This window comes from Phyllobates terribilis, unplaced genomic scaffold (genome assembly GCF_046119375.1).
Source record: "Phyllobates terribilis strain yellow unplaced genomic scaffold, ASM4611937v1 Scaffold_11__3_contigs__length_659146591, whole genome shotgun sequence".
NCBI lineage: Eukaryota > Metazoa > Chordata > Amphibia > Anura > Dendrobatidae > Phyllobates > Phyllobates terribilis.
In genome coordinates this window covers 115,892,246-115,905,967 of record NW_027362771.1, presented here as the reverse complement: position 1 = coordinate 115,905,967, position 13,722 = coordinate 115,892,246, and the positions used below count along the sequence as shown (strand labels likewise).

General features: G+C 40.2%; 1 protein-coding gene across 1 annotated transcript in view; it reads right to left on the bottom strand.

Moving 5' to 3' along the window:
* The window catches only part of STAB2 (stabilin 2), a 332,513-nt gene that overhangs the window by 218,041 nt on the left and 100,750 nt on the right, over positions 1-13,722 (bottom strand). Inside the window, exons 4-7 of the mRNA XM_073651531.1 lie at positions 11,475-11,560; positions 8,100-8,169; positions 4,161-4,256; positions 3,843-3,962 (exon numbers count right to left, since the gene is read on the bottom strand). Coding sequence (XP_073507632.1) covers positions 3,843-3,962; positions 4,161-4,256; positions 8,100-8,169; positions 11,475-11,560 — 372 coding nt within the window. The remainder of the gene's footprint in view (positions 1-3,842; positions 3,963-4,160; positions 4,257-8,099; positions 8,170-11,474; positions 11,561-13,722) is intronic.

The window sequence follows — 13,722 nt, the reverse complement described above, 5'->3', positions numbered from 1 at the left end:
TGCTCAGGCACCTCCTATTAGGTGGAGGGGGTTTAAATATCCAGTGACTCAAAGCAATAGGCTGGAAAAGCATTAGGGGTGCGCCCACAGCAGCTATAAGAATCAGGAAGTAACCGGGCCGCCGCCCTAAGCAGTCAGTCAAGAGGCATGCACTAAGCATGAACTGGAGCAAGATTAGCAGGCTGGACTGACAGGTAAGATTGCGGTCTTGCATAGTGGGGGGTGGTGCACTATGCAAGCACGCCGCCAGGGATGTTACACAGCTTTAGCTGGGCTGGTTTGACGGTGCCATGTCACATTGGCAGAGCACCTGAGGTGCCAATACAACACAACCCCCCCATAAGTGACCTCATTTTACAAACTACACCCCCCAATGAATTCATCTAGGGGTGCAGTGAGCATGTTGACACCAGATGTGCCTCGCAGAGTTTTATACCATTGGGCGGTGAAGAAAGAATAATTACATTTTTACCACCAAAATTTTGTTTTAGCCCTAGATTTTACATTTTCACACTGGGAAATGGGTAAAAATGGCACCAAAATTTGTTCCACAATTTCTGCTGAATGTAGAAATACTCCATATGTGGCAGTACACTACTGCTTAGCCACACAGTGAGACTCGGGAAGGACGGAGGGCTATTTGCCTCTTAGAGTCCAGATTTTCCTAAAATAGTTTGCGGACTCCATATACAGAACCCCCAAGTGCTAGAAGAGCAGAATCCTCCTTAAAGCGATCCCATTTTAGAAATTATACCCCTTTGGGAATTTATCTACAAACTGCCATTGTAGTGGCTAGTACATTGAAGTAACAAGTATGTTGTAGTGCCTGTACATTCTGCCCAGCTCATGCTTCAAGAGACACGCAATTGTAAATTAGACTGTCTCTCATCGCTACAGAAATGGCAAACATGTGGATGCTAAATGTGGTTTAGGCACACTTGGGTTCCGAAGGGAGGGGGGCATTTGGATTTGGGAGTACAGTATTTGCTAAAATTCTTTTGGTGGGCAAGGGCCATTTTGCTTTTCCAGGGCCTTTGTACTACCAGTAACGTGGAAGCCCCTATATTTCCATTGACAGATGATGGACCTGAATGGGGGCTTTTTTTGTGGATTGAAGTGAAGCTTTTATTGGGAACATTTTAAATTACATTTTGGATCACATTTATCCGGTGCTTTACGCTGACCACTTACATCGGGGTTTCCATTTAAATCTCCCAGTGACGTAATTCAGATGAAACCCCCGAGGCAGCAAAGTTACTCTGGACTCCGTCTGGCCTCTAGTCAGCGTTATCCTTTTCAGAAGTGCACAAAACTGTGGTCGATCGCTTTTTTATGCACACCTAAAAAGACAGACACCTCCGGATCACAGGTCAAACGGCGTTCACAGTGCCTTCATCTGCCTCATTATAGGGAATCTTCCGCTGGGGGTTCCATTTGAATCACGTATTTCAGAGATTTACATGGAAACCCCAGTGTAAGCGCTCAGTGTAGAGAGCAGGAAATATATGAGCTGAGCCTTACTGCAATCTTTGGGAGGCAGAATGAACAAATCAATAGCAGGTGAAGAATTGATTTTATTTATATTTTACTGTTCAGGTTGGTGTGATTACAGCAATGGCACATTTATATCGGGTTTGTCGGTTTGGCTACTGTCACACACTAAAAGATGCTTTTTTTTGCAAAAACTAGGCATTGCCATATTTTGATAGCTATAACTTTTCCATACTTCGGCCGATAGAGTCATGTGATGGCTCGTTTTTTGCGAGACGAGTTGACGTTTTTATTGCTGCCATTTGTGGGCACATAAGATATTTTGATCGCTTTCTATTCTGATTTTTGGGAGGCAGAATGAACAAACGCCAGCAATTCAGAGATTGTATTTTTGTTTTTTTTTTATGCCGTTCCGCGTGTGGTAAAGTTGATAAGACAGATTTATTCTTTGGGTCAGTACGATTATAGCAATACAACAATTTGCATTTTTTTATGTTTTGGCTTTCACACAATAAAAACAATTTTATAGAAAAAATTATTATTTTTTCATCGCTTTATTCTGAGAGTTATAACTTTTTTATTTTTCTAAATGCTGCAATTAGGGGGTTAAAGTGTGGGCATTACTCCTGGCACTGAGAGCTGGGTGTCTGCTATCAGAATCAGCTGACAACCAGCTGCGATAGCATGCACACAGCCTCTGTGAGCTCAAAATTGCCAATGTTGTGAAGGGGTTAAATCAGGTTTTCATGAAAAAAATTGCTTTTTTTCCCCATATCACAATCTTTATTAAACTCATCCTGAAAAAGGATCTTTTATTCACATCATGGGAAGGTGCCTGCATGCATGGAGGTTGCTCAAAATTGGATACCGGCTATAATATATAGCTGGCATTTCTCACTAACAGCTGCGACTGACACCATGTGCCGGACGCACATTTAGCCATTTAAATGGCACTGTCAATCTCTGACAGTCTGACAGCAGCATTTAAATGGAATGCGCACCAGTGCTTTTGCGCACCGTCTCCCATTGGAGAAAGATCAAGTTCAAGTTCCCTAAAGGGACTAAAAAATAAAGAAAAACGTTTAAAAATGTAATTAAAGTTCAAATCACCCCTTTTTTACCCCTTTTAAAAATAAAGGAAAAAATAAAAAATAAACATACTTGATTTCACTGTGTTTGTAAAAAGTCAGATCAATTAAAATGCAGAATTACTTAACTAAATCAGTAAGCGCCATAAAGAGAAAAAGAATTGCCAGAATTGCAAGGTTTTTTTGTTTCCTCACTTACTTAAAAAATGTAACAATAAGCAATCATAGAATCATATGTACTCACAATTTGTATGAATAAAAATGTCAGCTCACAGAAGAAACAAGCCATCAAGTTATATATAAATTTTTTACCGGTCTTGGAAAATAGCAGCACAAAGCAAAATGATTTATTTGCAACATTCTAATTTTTTTTTCATCATTTGAACAAAAAATATTGATGCACATTAGGTATCGCAGTAATCTGACTGATATAGGCAGTCATGTTTCCAAGTAATTTTTACCACATAATGAATGCCATAAAAACAAAACCCCAAAACAATTGTGGAATTGCAATCGAAGTAAATTCAGATCAGCTCTACAACACAAGCAGGTAGTTAAATTTGTCCTTTGACTGGAGACTAATAAAAAAATGCATTTAAGTGTTGAAATGCAATGGAGTAAAAATATATATTCGATATAGAAAAATAATTGCTATGGAAAGTTGAACACAATTTAAAATTATTTTACTTATGGCCTTAAAAAAATGGAAAAATGTGAAAAAAAAACAACGTATTTCCTTTATTTTCCTTTACATGTTACCCCGATATAGCCAAAAGTTAGAATAAGTTCCCCACTTTGGACAATCCCTACTTATTAGATGGGTCTCTTGACAATAAAACACTCACAAAGTTTCCCCCAGCTGGGAATCCCAGCGATCAGCTATTATCTGCAAAGCATTAATATTTTGTACAGTGCTACCACAGGTGAAAGTAAGTATTACAGAGTGCCCATTCTTTGTAATGTAGAACATGTCTTGCCAAAATCTACTGCTGCCACAAATTAAAACTCTGCTACTGGTGCAGATAGTAACACAGGGTCTGGCAGTAAAGGGGAAACGGCTGTCTTTTATATGGGCATGGCTGGTGTTTAGGCTAGTGTACTGTAACTAGCTCTGTCAAGAAGGCAATGTGGGATACTTTTTATCCATTTTGAACAACCCAACTTGTTAGAATTTTAAATCTGGCAATGAATCAAACAATTAAGCAGTATTAATACTTACATAACAAACATGACATAGAATTAATATAATTAAGTAAGTCTTACGTTCACAGCGTGCGCCTTTCTCTTCAAAATTTGGTAAGCATTTACACTCCATTGTTCCTGTATGTGACCTCACACATCGCATATTTTCCTTGCAGGTTAATGCTGCACATTCTGGCAAAGCTGAGATGATATAATGAATATTTTACAACTCTTTATGGATAGTAACAACTTATTTGGCATTTACACCCCATAATCAGAAATATTCTTAGGGTGTAAGAAAATCTACGTCAATGATATTATAAGCAGCAGAAAACGTAGTCCTCTGCTCTATAAAATGCCAGCCCTCCCCTATCCAGTGCCCCATGCTGCAATACTTACGTTGATCACATTTAGGACCACCATAGCCGGACAAGCACAAACATATACCATCCCCATCAATTCCACTGTTACAAACCCCATGTACACAAGAACAGGCTGTGAAGATGAAAGAAAAAGGTATTATACAAAGTACAGAAACTTCCCAATAGCAATGTCAGATACACACATTTGTAGAAGTAACAGCCTACAAAACCAAATAAAATGATTAATTTATTGCAAATATTTTAACGCTGTTTTCACATTGACAGCCTGGACCTATAATATATAGGGTCATTGACATAAGCAGGATTTTGTTAAAGAAGAGCAATCAGATCTATTGACACATCCGTTTTAGAAAAATACTAGCTTTCCCCATAAAAGAAATATTCCAGGTATCTTTTCTTGTAACTTTACATTGTGCTGTTTCTCTCTTATTCCTCGTAAATATTTAAGAACAGAATTGAGTATTGTCATTTCCTTTGTTAGTGGGGTGTGTCGCCATCTACAGTACAGTAACATTGTCAGCAATGATGTTCCCCTTTACATGGAGGATGTTGGGAGTATACAACAGCTGCAGGGTTATGCACTTGGGACTATCTTGGGCAGATGGCCTCTTTAGTTTGCGTGCGTCAGTTCTCTCCTTTAATCCTCCATGTTGTAATGATTAAGATGATGGTTTCTGCATCAAAATAATTCATTCTCCATCAATATTTGTGGAATTATTATTATTATTATAGCGCCATTTATTTTATGGCGCTTTACATGTGAAAAAGGTATATACATTCAAGAACAATTACAATAATCTTGAACAAAACGTGACGGCGACTGGTACAGGAGGAGCGAGGACCCTGCCCGCGAGGGCTCACAGTCTACAAGGAATGGGTGAGGATATAGTAGGTGAGGGCAGGGCTGGTCGTGCAGCGGTATGTTGGAGCGAGGGTTACTGCAGGTTGTACGCTTGTCGGAAGAGGTGGGTCTTCAGGTTCCATTTGAAGGTTTCCACGGTAGGCGAGAGTCTAATATGTTGGGGTAGAGAGTTCCAGAGTAGGGGGGATGCACGGGAGAAATCCTGTATATGATTGTGGGAAGAGGAGATAAGAGGGGAGTAGAGAAGGAGATCTTGTGAGGATTGGAGGTTGCATGCAGGTAAGTACCGGTAGACTAGGTCACAGATATATGGAGGAGACAGGTTGTGGATGGCTTCGTATGCCATGGTTAGGGTCTTGAACTGAAGTCTCTGGGCAATGGGGAGCCAGTGAAGGGATTGACAGAGAGGAGAGGTCGGGGAATAGTGGGGGGACAGGTGGATTAGTCGGCCAGCAAAGTTTAGGATAGATTGGAGGGGTGCAAGAGTGTTGGAAGGGAGGCCACAGAGCAGGAGGTTGCAATAGTCGAGGCGGGAGATGATGAGGGCATGCACTAGTGTTTTTGCAGATTCGTGGTTGAGGAATGAGCGGATACAAGAGATATTTTTGAGTTGAAGTCGGCAGGACGTGGAGGGGGCTTGGATATGTGGTTTGAAGGAGAGGTCAGAGTCCAGGGCTACCCCATGGCAGCGAGCTTGCGGGACTGCGGAGAGTGAACAGCCATTGACGTTGATAGATACATTGGGTGGGGGGGATGAATGAGATGGTGGAAAGATGATGAATTCTGTTTTATCCATGTTAAGTTTTAGAAATCTAGCAGAGAACAAGGATGAAATAGCGGAAAGACATTGTGGGATTTTGGTTAGTAGGGAGGAGATGTTGGGTCCGGACAGGTAGATCTGAGTGTCATCAGCATAGAGGTGAGACTGAAAGCCGTGAGACTCTATGAGCTGTCCCAAGCCAAAGGTGTAGATGGAGAAGAGAAGGGGTCCTAGGACTGAACCTTGGGAGACACCGACAGATAAGGGGCGAGATGAGGAGGTGGTGTGTGAGTGGGAGACACTGAATATCCTGTCTGGTAGGTATGAAGAGATCCAAGATAGGGCCAAGTCTGTGATGCCGAGAGATGGCAGAGTCTGTAGTAAGAGGGAATGGTTGACTGTGTCAAAGGCAGATTACAGGTCTAGGAGGAGGAGGACAGAGTAGAGTCGCTTGGATTAGGCGGTTAGTAGGAATAAATGATATTGTTGAAAGCTGAAATCTAAAACAGGGAAATGGCAACATACAGTTGTTGATTTATTCATATATTTCCAGGATGAATAACAGAGGCATGCCACAATGTAGAGTTCTAAGAGAAGACTCCCCAAAATTATATATTTCATTTCCTTTTCCGGGGCCAATAATTCTTGCATCTGGAGAAGAGCAGTGTCCATGATCTTGATCTACAGATACCTGCCAGGACATGTACAAGACCAGCAGGCATTGTGCACAAATGAATAGGACAGGTACATGATACCAAAGCCAAAGTAATTGGCGCTGGACAAAGTCTTTAACGGGAACGCAATGATTTATTATAACAGACTGCTCAGGAGAACTGACTAGTATTCTTTAAATAAAGTATTACATTCATAAGTATGGCATACAGAGTGATCCCATATTCACTGTTCGGTCACTTACTAAACTAAAGACCCATCCTTGGTGATTCAGTTGTTCACATTTTAGTTTCCAGATTATCTAGTGGTTTATTTTCCATCACCAATAACCGGTGTAAATATACAGTGATCAAGTGGTCAAATGTGGAAATTCAGTGGTCATCCCTAATGATGCATCAGTTTAATATTAGTACTCAGTTAACATAGTTTATAGTTGTTCTACTACATCATCACATATTAGTACTATATGGCTTTATACTAGATGACTACTAAATCAAATTATTCAGTAATGAAAGCTTAACATGTGAATCTATGGCTCTCCAGTGACCGTTATGTGCACATTTTAGACACCAGAAATGGAATCCATGAAAAGCTGTAGCACGGCACAGTCCTTGAATAAATCTCCTGGGTCTGTGATGTTTGCACTAAACTTATACCGGGCTTCTCATCCTATGGTGCCTTTGCTTTGCTACAAAACAATCTTTTGCATTTATTTAAGCAAGGAGGAAGCCGTGAAATTTCTGAATGGCCCTGGAGATACATTTTGTAATTTTCGAGAAAGATTTAAGTGGATCTCCCTATTTGTGTGATCATACTGATTATAAAAAATGTTGTTATCTGCTGCCACCTAGTGGTAGTCTACAAGTTTTGCAACTGTAAACGAGAGGTTATAACACTGTGGTTCATAGCACAACATTAAATGAACATTAAAGGCAACCTACCAAATGTTTCCTGATGCCCAGCTCACAGGCAGAAGGAATCAGAACCTGGCTGCATGATTACAGGCAGATATATTTTTCTCAGATATTTTTCTCCTAGGAGCTATCTTTAGCCAGTTCAAGACTAGGCCATTTTCCCCCATTTCTGACTAGGGACATTTTCAGTCCTTACAGTACGAACACCTTTAACAGCTCTAAAAAATGTTGTCATTTGGATTTTCGCATATATGGATTGGGCAGCATGAATCAACTGACAGGTTCCCATTAATACTGATAATAATGTAACATTTTTATAGTTTACATTACATAATACTATTTGTGAAAACAGTTTACTATTTTGTTACCATGGTTGTAATGATATAAGTATACATCCTTAGTGCTTAGTAGTGATGAGCGAGTATGTTCTGTTAACCCTTTCGCCGAGTATGCTCGGGCCGAGCACCGAGTAGTTACCGCTTCTCTGTGATATGGTTGAATCGCTCCCGTGTGCATGATTTGTGACTGATTGACAGTTTTATTACATGTGAGGAATGTCTATTTCTTACACATTCCTCCCATGTAATAAAGCTGTCAAACAGTTGCAAATCATGCACACGGGAGCGATTTAACCTTATCACCGAGCAGCTATAAATACTCGGAGCTCGGCCCGAGCATACTCGGACAGAACATACTCGCTCAACACTAGTGCTTAGTTTCACAGTAATGAAATGACTTTGAACATACCAGATCGACAATCAGCACCATACATGTTGTTATCAGCACATTTCTCACAGGCCACTCCAACAAATCCGTCCTAAATATAAACTAGAAATAGTCAGCAGAAGTTTGTAATGGATTTATAGATATAGTCCACATAATTGGAACTTGTAGACCACATTTAAAAGCAATGTATAAGTTGGAACAGGTTTCATACGTTGTTAACCCTGCGTCAGGCACATCTCTGGCGCAATAGAGTTTGAGCGCAATTTCAGGGCTATAAAAGTAATCAGTGACCTTCATAGGGATGTATTAAAAGAGAGTACACAAAAACAGATGCAACTCATGTAATAACCATAAAAGTAATATAACAAAAAGTATCCAAATTTCACAATTTGCGCCAAATAGCCCTCAATTCTCAGGACATAACTATTACTAAACACTAAAATTAGGTAAAAAACGTAATTGTAAGGTACTTAGATGCTACTGGGGTCAAGTTCTCTCAGATTCAGACGTTAAAAGTTCAGCAGAAGAAACACACTGGTAGAGAGAAAGTAAGGTTGGCAGATCATACTATTGTATCAGATCAGAGAATACTATTATTATGTTTGGGTGCAATGTGCCTGAAAGGCTATTGCTAAGAAAAACCCTCTTATTTGTAAGAAAACCCTACTTATTTCTATGAAATATCCACAAACTTTGCATTATTTATTCAAAAAACGAGCAAAATAAACAATTGTGATGAAAAAACCCCAGAAACTACGAACCTTCAAAAGTGAGAACCTTCAGGCGCAATGAGCCTGAGAGTCCCCGGAGGTACTTGGAGGGGCGGGATCCCCTGCCACCTTGGAGAGGAAGGCAAAACAAAAACTTGTGAGCTGTGCCTGTCAGGCCTATTGCGCCTGACCAAGGGTTAAAGGGATTGTCCATTATATTTTAACCAATGTGTTGTGGACATGATTTTGTGACACTTACTAATATTTAAGTGTTACAGGTTCTCCTCCTGCTCTTGTTAGAACAGCCTCCATCACAGACTGTACAGCTCTCCTGTCCATGAAATGGCTGCTGGTGGAGGAACATGTGACCAGAGCTGTTCATCAGTCTTCTATAGTTGAAAACAGCTTTCCCATATGTAGTGTTTTTCAATTGGAGGAGGCTGATGGACAGGTTTGGTCACTGCTCCTCCACCAGCAGCCATTTTATGTACAGACAGGAGATCTGTGCAGTCTGTGAGGAGACTACACTTACAAGGGCAGGAGGAGAACCTGTCATACCTACATAATAGTAATTGCCACAACATCATGTCCCCTGTATCTTCTGCAAAATAAAGATAGTGTGGACAAACTCTTTCAACAAGATGGACAGCAATTCACATATTGAGTTACTTAGTGCGGCGACTGAATTATGTGCGCTTTATTTGATAGAAATATAGAGTAAGAAGGGTAAAAGGGGATTTCCGATGGAGACCATTTCTTTCATTACAAATGACTATTGTTACTTTACTTGTGGCTCAGAACATCTGAAAACAGTTTGAGTTGACCGCCATCAATGGATTTCAGTGGGAATTATGCAATGTTTCATTTTTCCTTCATTGTCACCTCTAGGAAAATGTGGAAAACTCACATTTACATTGCTGATTGTTATAGTAGTTGATTTCGGACAGCTCCTCCCTCCTCCATAGAATCTCATCATTAGCAGCTCTCATTTCCTTGCTCAGTAATGGGAAAGTCTGCCTTCACTGAATACAGATTTTACTTCAGAAATGAGAATTTGGATAATGACTGATCAATTTTAGCAGAGAAAAAAGTGATTGTTTTATGATAAGATTTATTATAAAGTTACTTTTTCACTTGTACTATTGATTTATGAATAAAAATTAAAACGTTGGTTACTCTTTAAGTCAAAGGAGGGTTATTGTAAGTTTTAGGTTCAGGTTCTGATTCTGAAAAGTTGGGCATAAGGGTTGGATTTGAAGGTTTCAAAAATGGGGGAGAGTCAAACTGTTTGGAAAAGTTAATTCTAGACTATTGGGAATGATCCAGAAAAATCTTGAAGAGGATGTTAAAGGGGTTTTTCCATCTAAAAGATACCATTTTAATATGTACTATGTGTAATATTTCTAATATTACTAATTACCTCCAATTAGATAATCTTTATAGTCTTTTTTTTCTATTGCTTACCCCATATCCACTGTAACACAGTCACTCAGGTATCCAAGATTATGGGCATTATGGTCCTCCTGGCCGTGCTTGTGCAGTTAGTAAGGAGTTTCTCCTTATCAATTGCCGGGTTCTCGGGAGTGCGCATAAATTATAGCCTGTGCAGAAGCTCCCTGCCCGGCCATCACTGCTGCACTACAGCAATACTGTAGCCCATGCATACATTGTTTATCTCTTCTCAATGGCCGGGTTCTCGGGAGGGGGCATAATTAGTAACTGCAGTAGCTCCCTGCCCTGCCACCTCACTCCGGCATATTAGAACTGCTGTAGCGTATGCAACTGCGCTAGAGCTGTGCTGTGGTGCAGGAGTGGTGGCCAGGCTGGTGTCACGCAGTGTGTGGGAAAGACTTAGTGCAACACAGAGGGAAGAGGGAAAGGGAGCCCAGACACTAGGGAAAGGGGGGAATGGAGACTTCCTAGTCTGGTCTAGTGTCACCCTGTCTCAACTACCCTTTATTGGCTCTTTGCTGCACGCGTGCCTCACCCTGACCTTCCCTGGAGTATTGCTAAGGCTATGGAAGGGAGGAGATGAGCACTAGTCGATTTCCACTAAACTCTATAGACAACAAGGGTAGACAAACAGGGGGGATTGCTTAGCTTTAGACAACTCCAGACAAATGCGCACACGGCCTCAAGCTCCAGAGAGGACGAAGTACTGCTCTTGCTAAAGCCTCACAAGTAGTAATGAATATCGCTGGCACCTCCCTCTCAGGCACACCAGGTATTTATACACTCAGGCCAGGGTGCTAATTAGCCAGAGGAAGGTAGCCGCTGGGTCCTAGAGACAGATAGCCTCTAAGAAGATGTTTGTAATGCCAAACGTAGAGATCTCCTGCAACCAACTGTAGGGCGACTATCTGTCACCTCTGACACACCTGTGACAGCAGGGAGCTATTGTGCAGGCTACAATTTATGTGAGCTCCCAAGAACCCGGCAATTGATGAGGAGAAGCTCCTTACTAACTGCGCAAGCACAGCCAAGAACGCCATAGTGGAAAGAACCTTGGACATCTGAGTGACTGTGTTACAATGGATATGGGGTAAGCAATAGGAAAAAAACTATAAAGATTATCTAATTGGAGGTAATTAGTATTATAAGTAATATTACACCTAGTACATATTGAAATTGGATTTTTGAGATGGGAAAACCCCTTTAAGTGACCAGAAATAAAATACTAGTATACCTGACAGGAGCAGATACCATTACCATCCAGACCATCAGAACATGTTCCTCGGTTACTACATGTAGACGATGCTCCTCCTGGACATTCTGTGAATAAATTACAACAGCTTATTTAGGATTAAATAATATAAATCCGTTAAAAGTACAGCTATCTCAATGTATACAGATTTGGATATTTGGAGTTTTTTGATATTTTCAGCTTGTTGGCTCTACAGCCCACAAACGATTGCATAGACCTAAATCATCCTTGCTAATTATCTCATTCCATCAGGTTTACTTTCGAACTCTCAAGACTATTTGGCTTTCATTTATGCTGCGTTTTTTATGCAAATTTATGTAAATTAAAAGCTGCTTTTACAGTACCATCAAAAGCTATGAGATTTCAGAAATCTCATGCACACACATTTGTTTTTTTTCCTGACTGAATTGGAAAACTGCTTTTTGAAAAATGCAGCAAAAAACGCAGCAAAACCTGTTTTTTGTAAGCAGCTTCTTCAGGCTATGTTCACGTTGCGTTTTTGTTGCATTTTTTGATGCGTCTTTTATGCAAAATTTCAACTGCCTTTTGCAGTACAGCAAAGTTTGTGACATTTCAGATATCTCAGGCACATAGCTTGGTTTTTTGTCCTCAGTATTTTGTGCAAAATCTTGGGTTTTGCAGAATGCAGCATGTCACTTCTTTCAACGTTTTTCATCCATTGAAAGCAATGGGTGGTGCAAAAAACACTGAAAAAATGCTAGCAAAAATGCAGGTATCAGGTTTTGCTGGGTTTTTGGTGAAAAAAAAGCAAGTTCAGCAGTATGGGAAACCCATTTGTTTTTGTGATTTTTCCCAAGTTTACCATCTTGTCTTGGTCACCTGAGATGGCAGTTTGGATTAGTACAGTTTAATTAAATTAGTGATGCGTAAAAAAAGTAAACATTGGCCAACTAAGGTGTGAGATTGAACAATACCTGTGGCCAACCAAGGTGTGGAATTGAACAATGCCTGGGCAACTCAGTAGCAGACCAAAGTGTGAAAATAAACAGTGTCCTACAAACTCAATCTACTGCCATTGGTGACCTATGTTCATGCTTCTGTGGTGGAAGCAAAGCTGAACATTGGGATCCTGAAAAATGCACCACAAACGCAACAAAAAAATGCAGCAAAAAAAAAAAAACGCACCAAAACCTGAGTTTTTGATGCTACTTCTTTTCTGCCAAGAGAGCATATTTTCCTGGAGAAAAAAAGCAGCACAAACGCAACTTGTGAACATAGCCTTACTGCCAAGAGAGTAGGTTTTGCCTGCAGAAAAAACGCAGCAAAAACGCAACGTGTGAACATAGCTTTAGACAAGTTTTCTACCTGCATCAGGATTCAGAGGTGCAGAGTCCTTGCACTGGTCAACACACTATTGTAGGGACAGTTAATACCATTTGTGGATTGGGTGCTTTCAGCAAGTGTTTCATAATGCAGGTTATGACACAATACATTTGGATCATTATCTGAGATCAGAATAGTCCAAATACTACAGGATTATTCAAGTGGCACAGCAGTCATCAATGTTTTAAAACATTTTTTCTAAGCGTTTTTTGTGCCAATATTTTTTTCTGGTATATCGAAAGTCCTGGTAAGTGCATGACAAAGATGTTACGAAAGTATTCATATAGAATATAAGGAATTTATTATAAGTCATGGGATATTGTAGTGACTATATTACAGACACTTCAAAAGTCAATTGGGCAAATTTACTAAAACTGCATAATTTTTAAATAGTGTACACTTAGATTAGAGCACCACTGCAAGGTTTTTTTCTTTCTATTTCATCGCTTAAGTGGTACCACTAATTTAAGTTATCTGAGCCTAGTATTATCCTTACCAGTCAGCTCTTCTTGGGCCATTCTGGTTCGAATCCACCATCTTGTGATCGCAAATTCTGACTGACCAGAAGTTTGATTTACAGTGGTATGTAAAAGTTTGGGCACCCCTGGTCAAAATTACTGTTAATAGGAAAATGGGCCAATGCAAAACTTTGGACACCCTGCATGGTTAGTACCTAGTAGCACCCCCTTTGCAAGTATCACAGCTTGTAAACATTTTTTGTAGACAGACAAGAGTCTTTAATTTCTTGTTTGAGGGATTTTCATCCATTCTTGCATGTAATGCTATTTTGAGGTCTAGCCACAGATGTTTAATGATGTTCAGATCAGGGGACTGTGAGGGCCCCTCACAGCTTGTGCCTTTGGAGGTAGTCGATTGTGGATTTTGA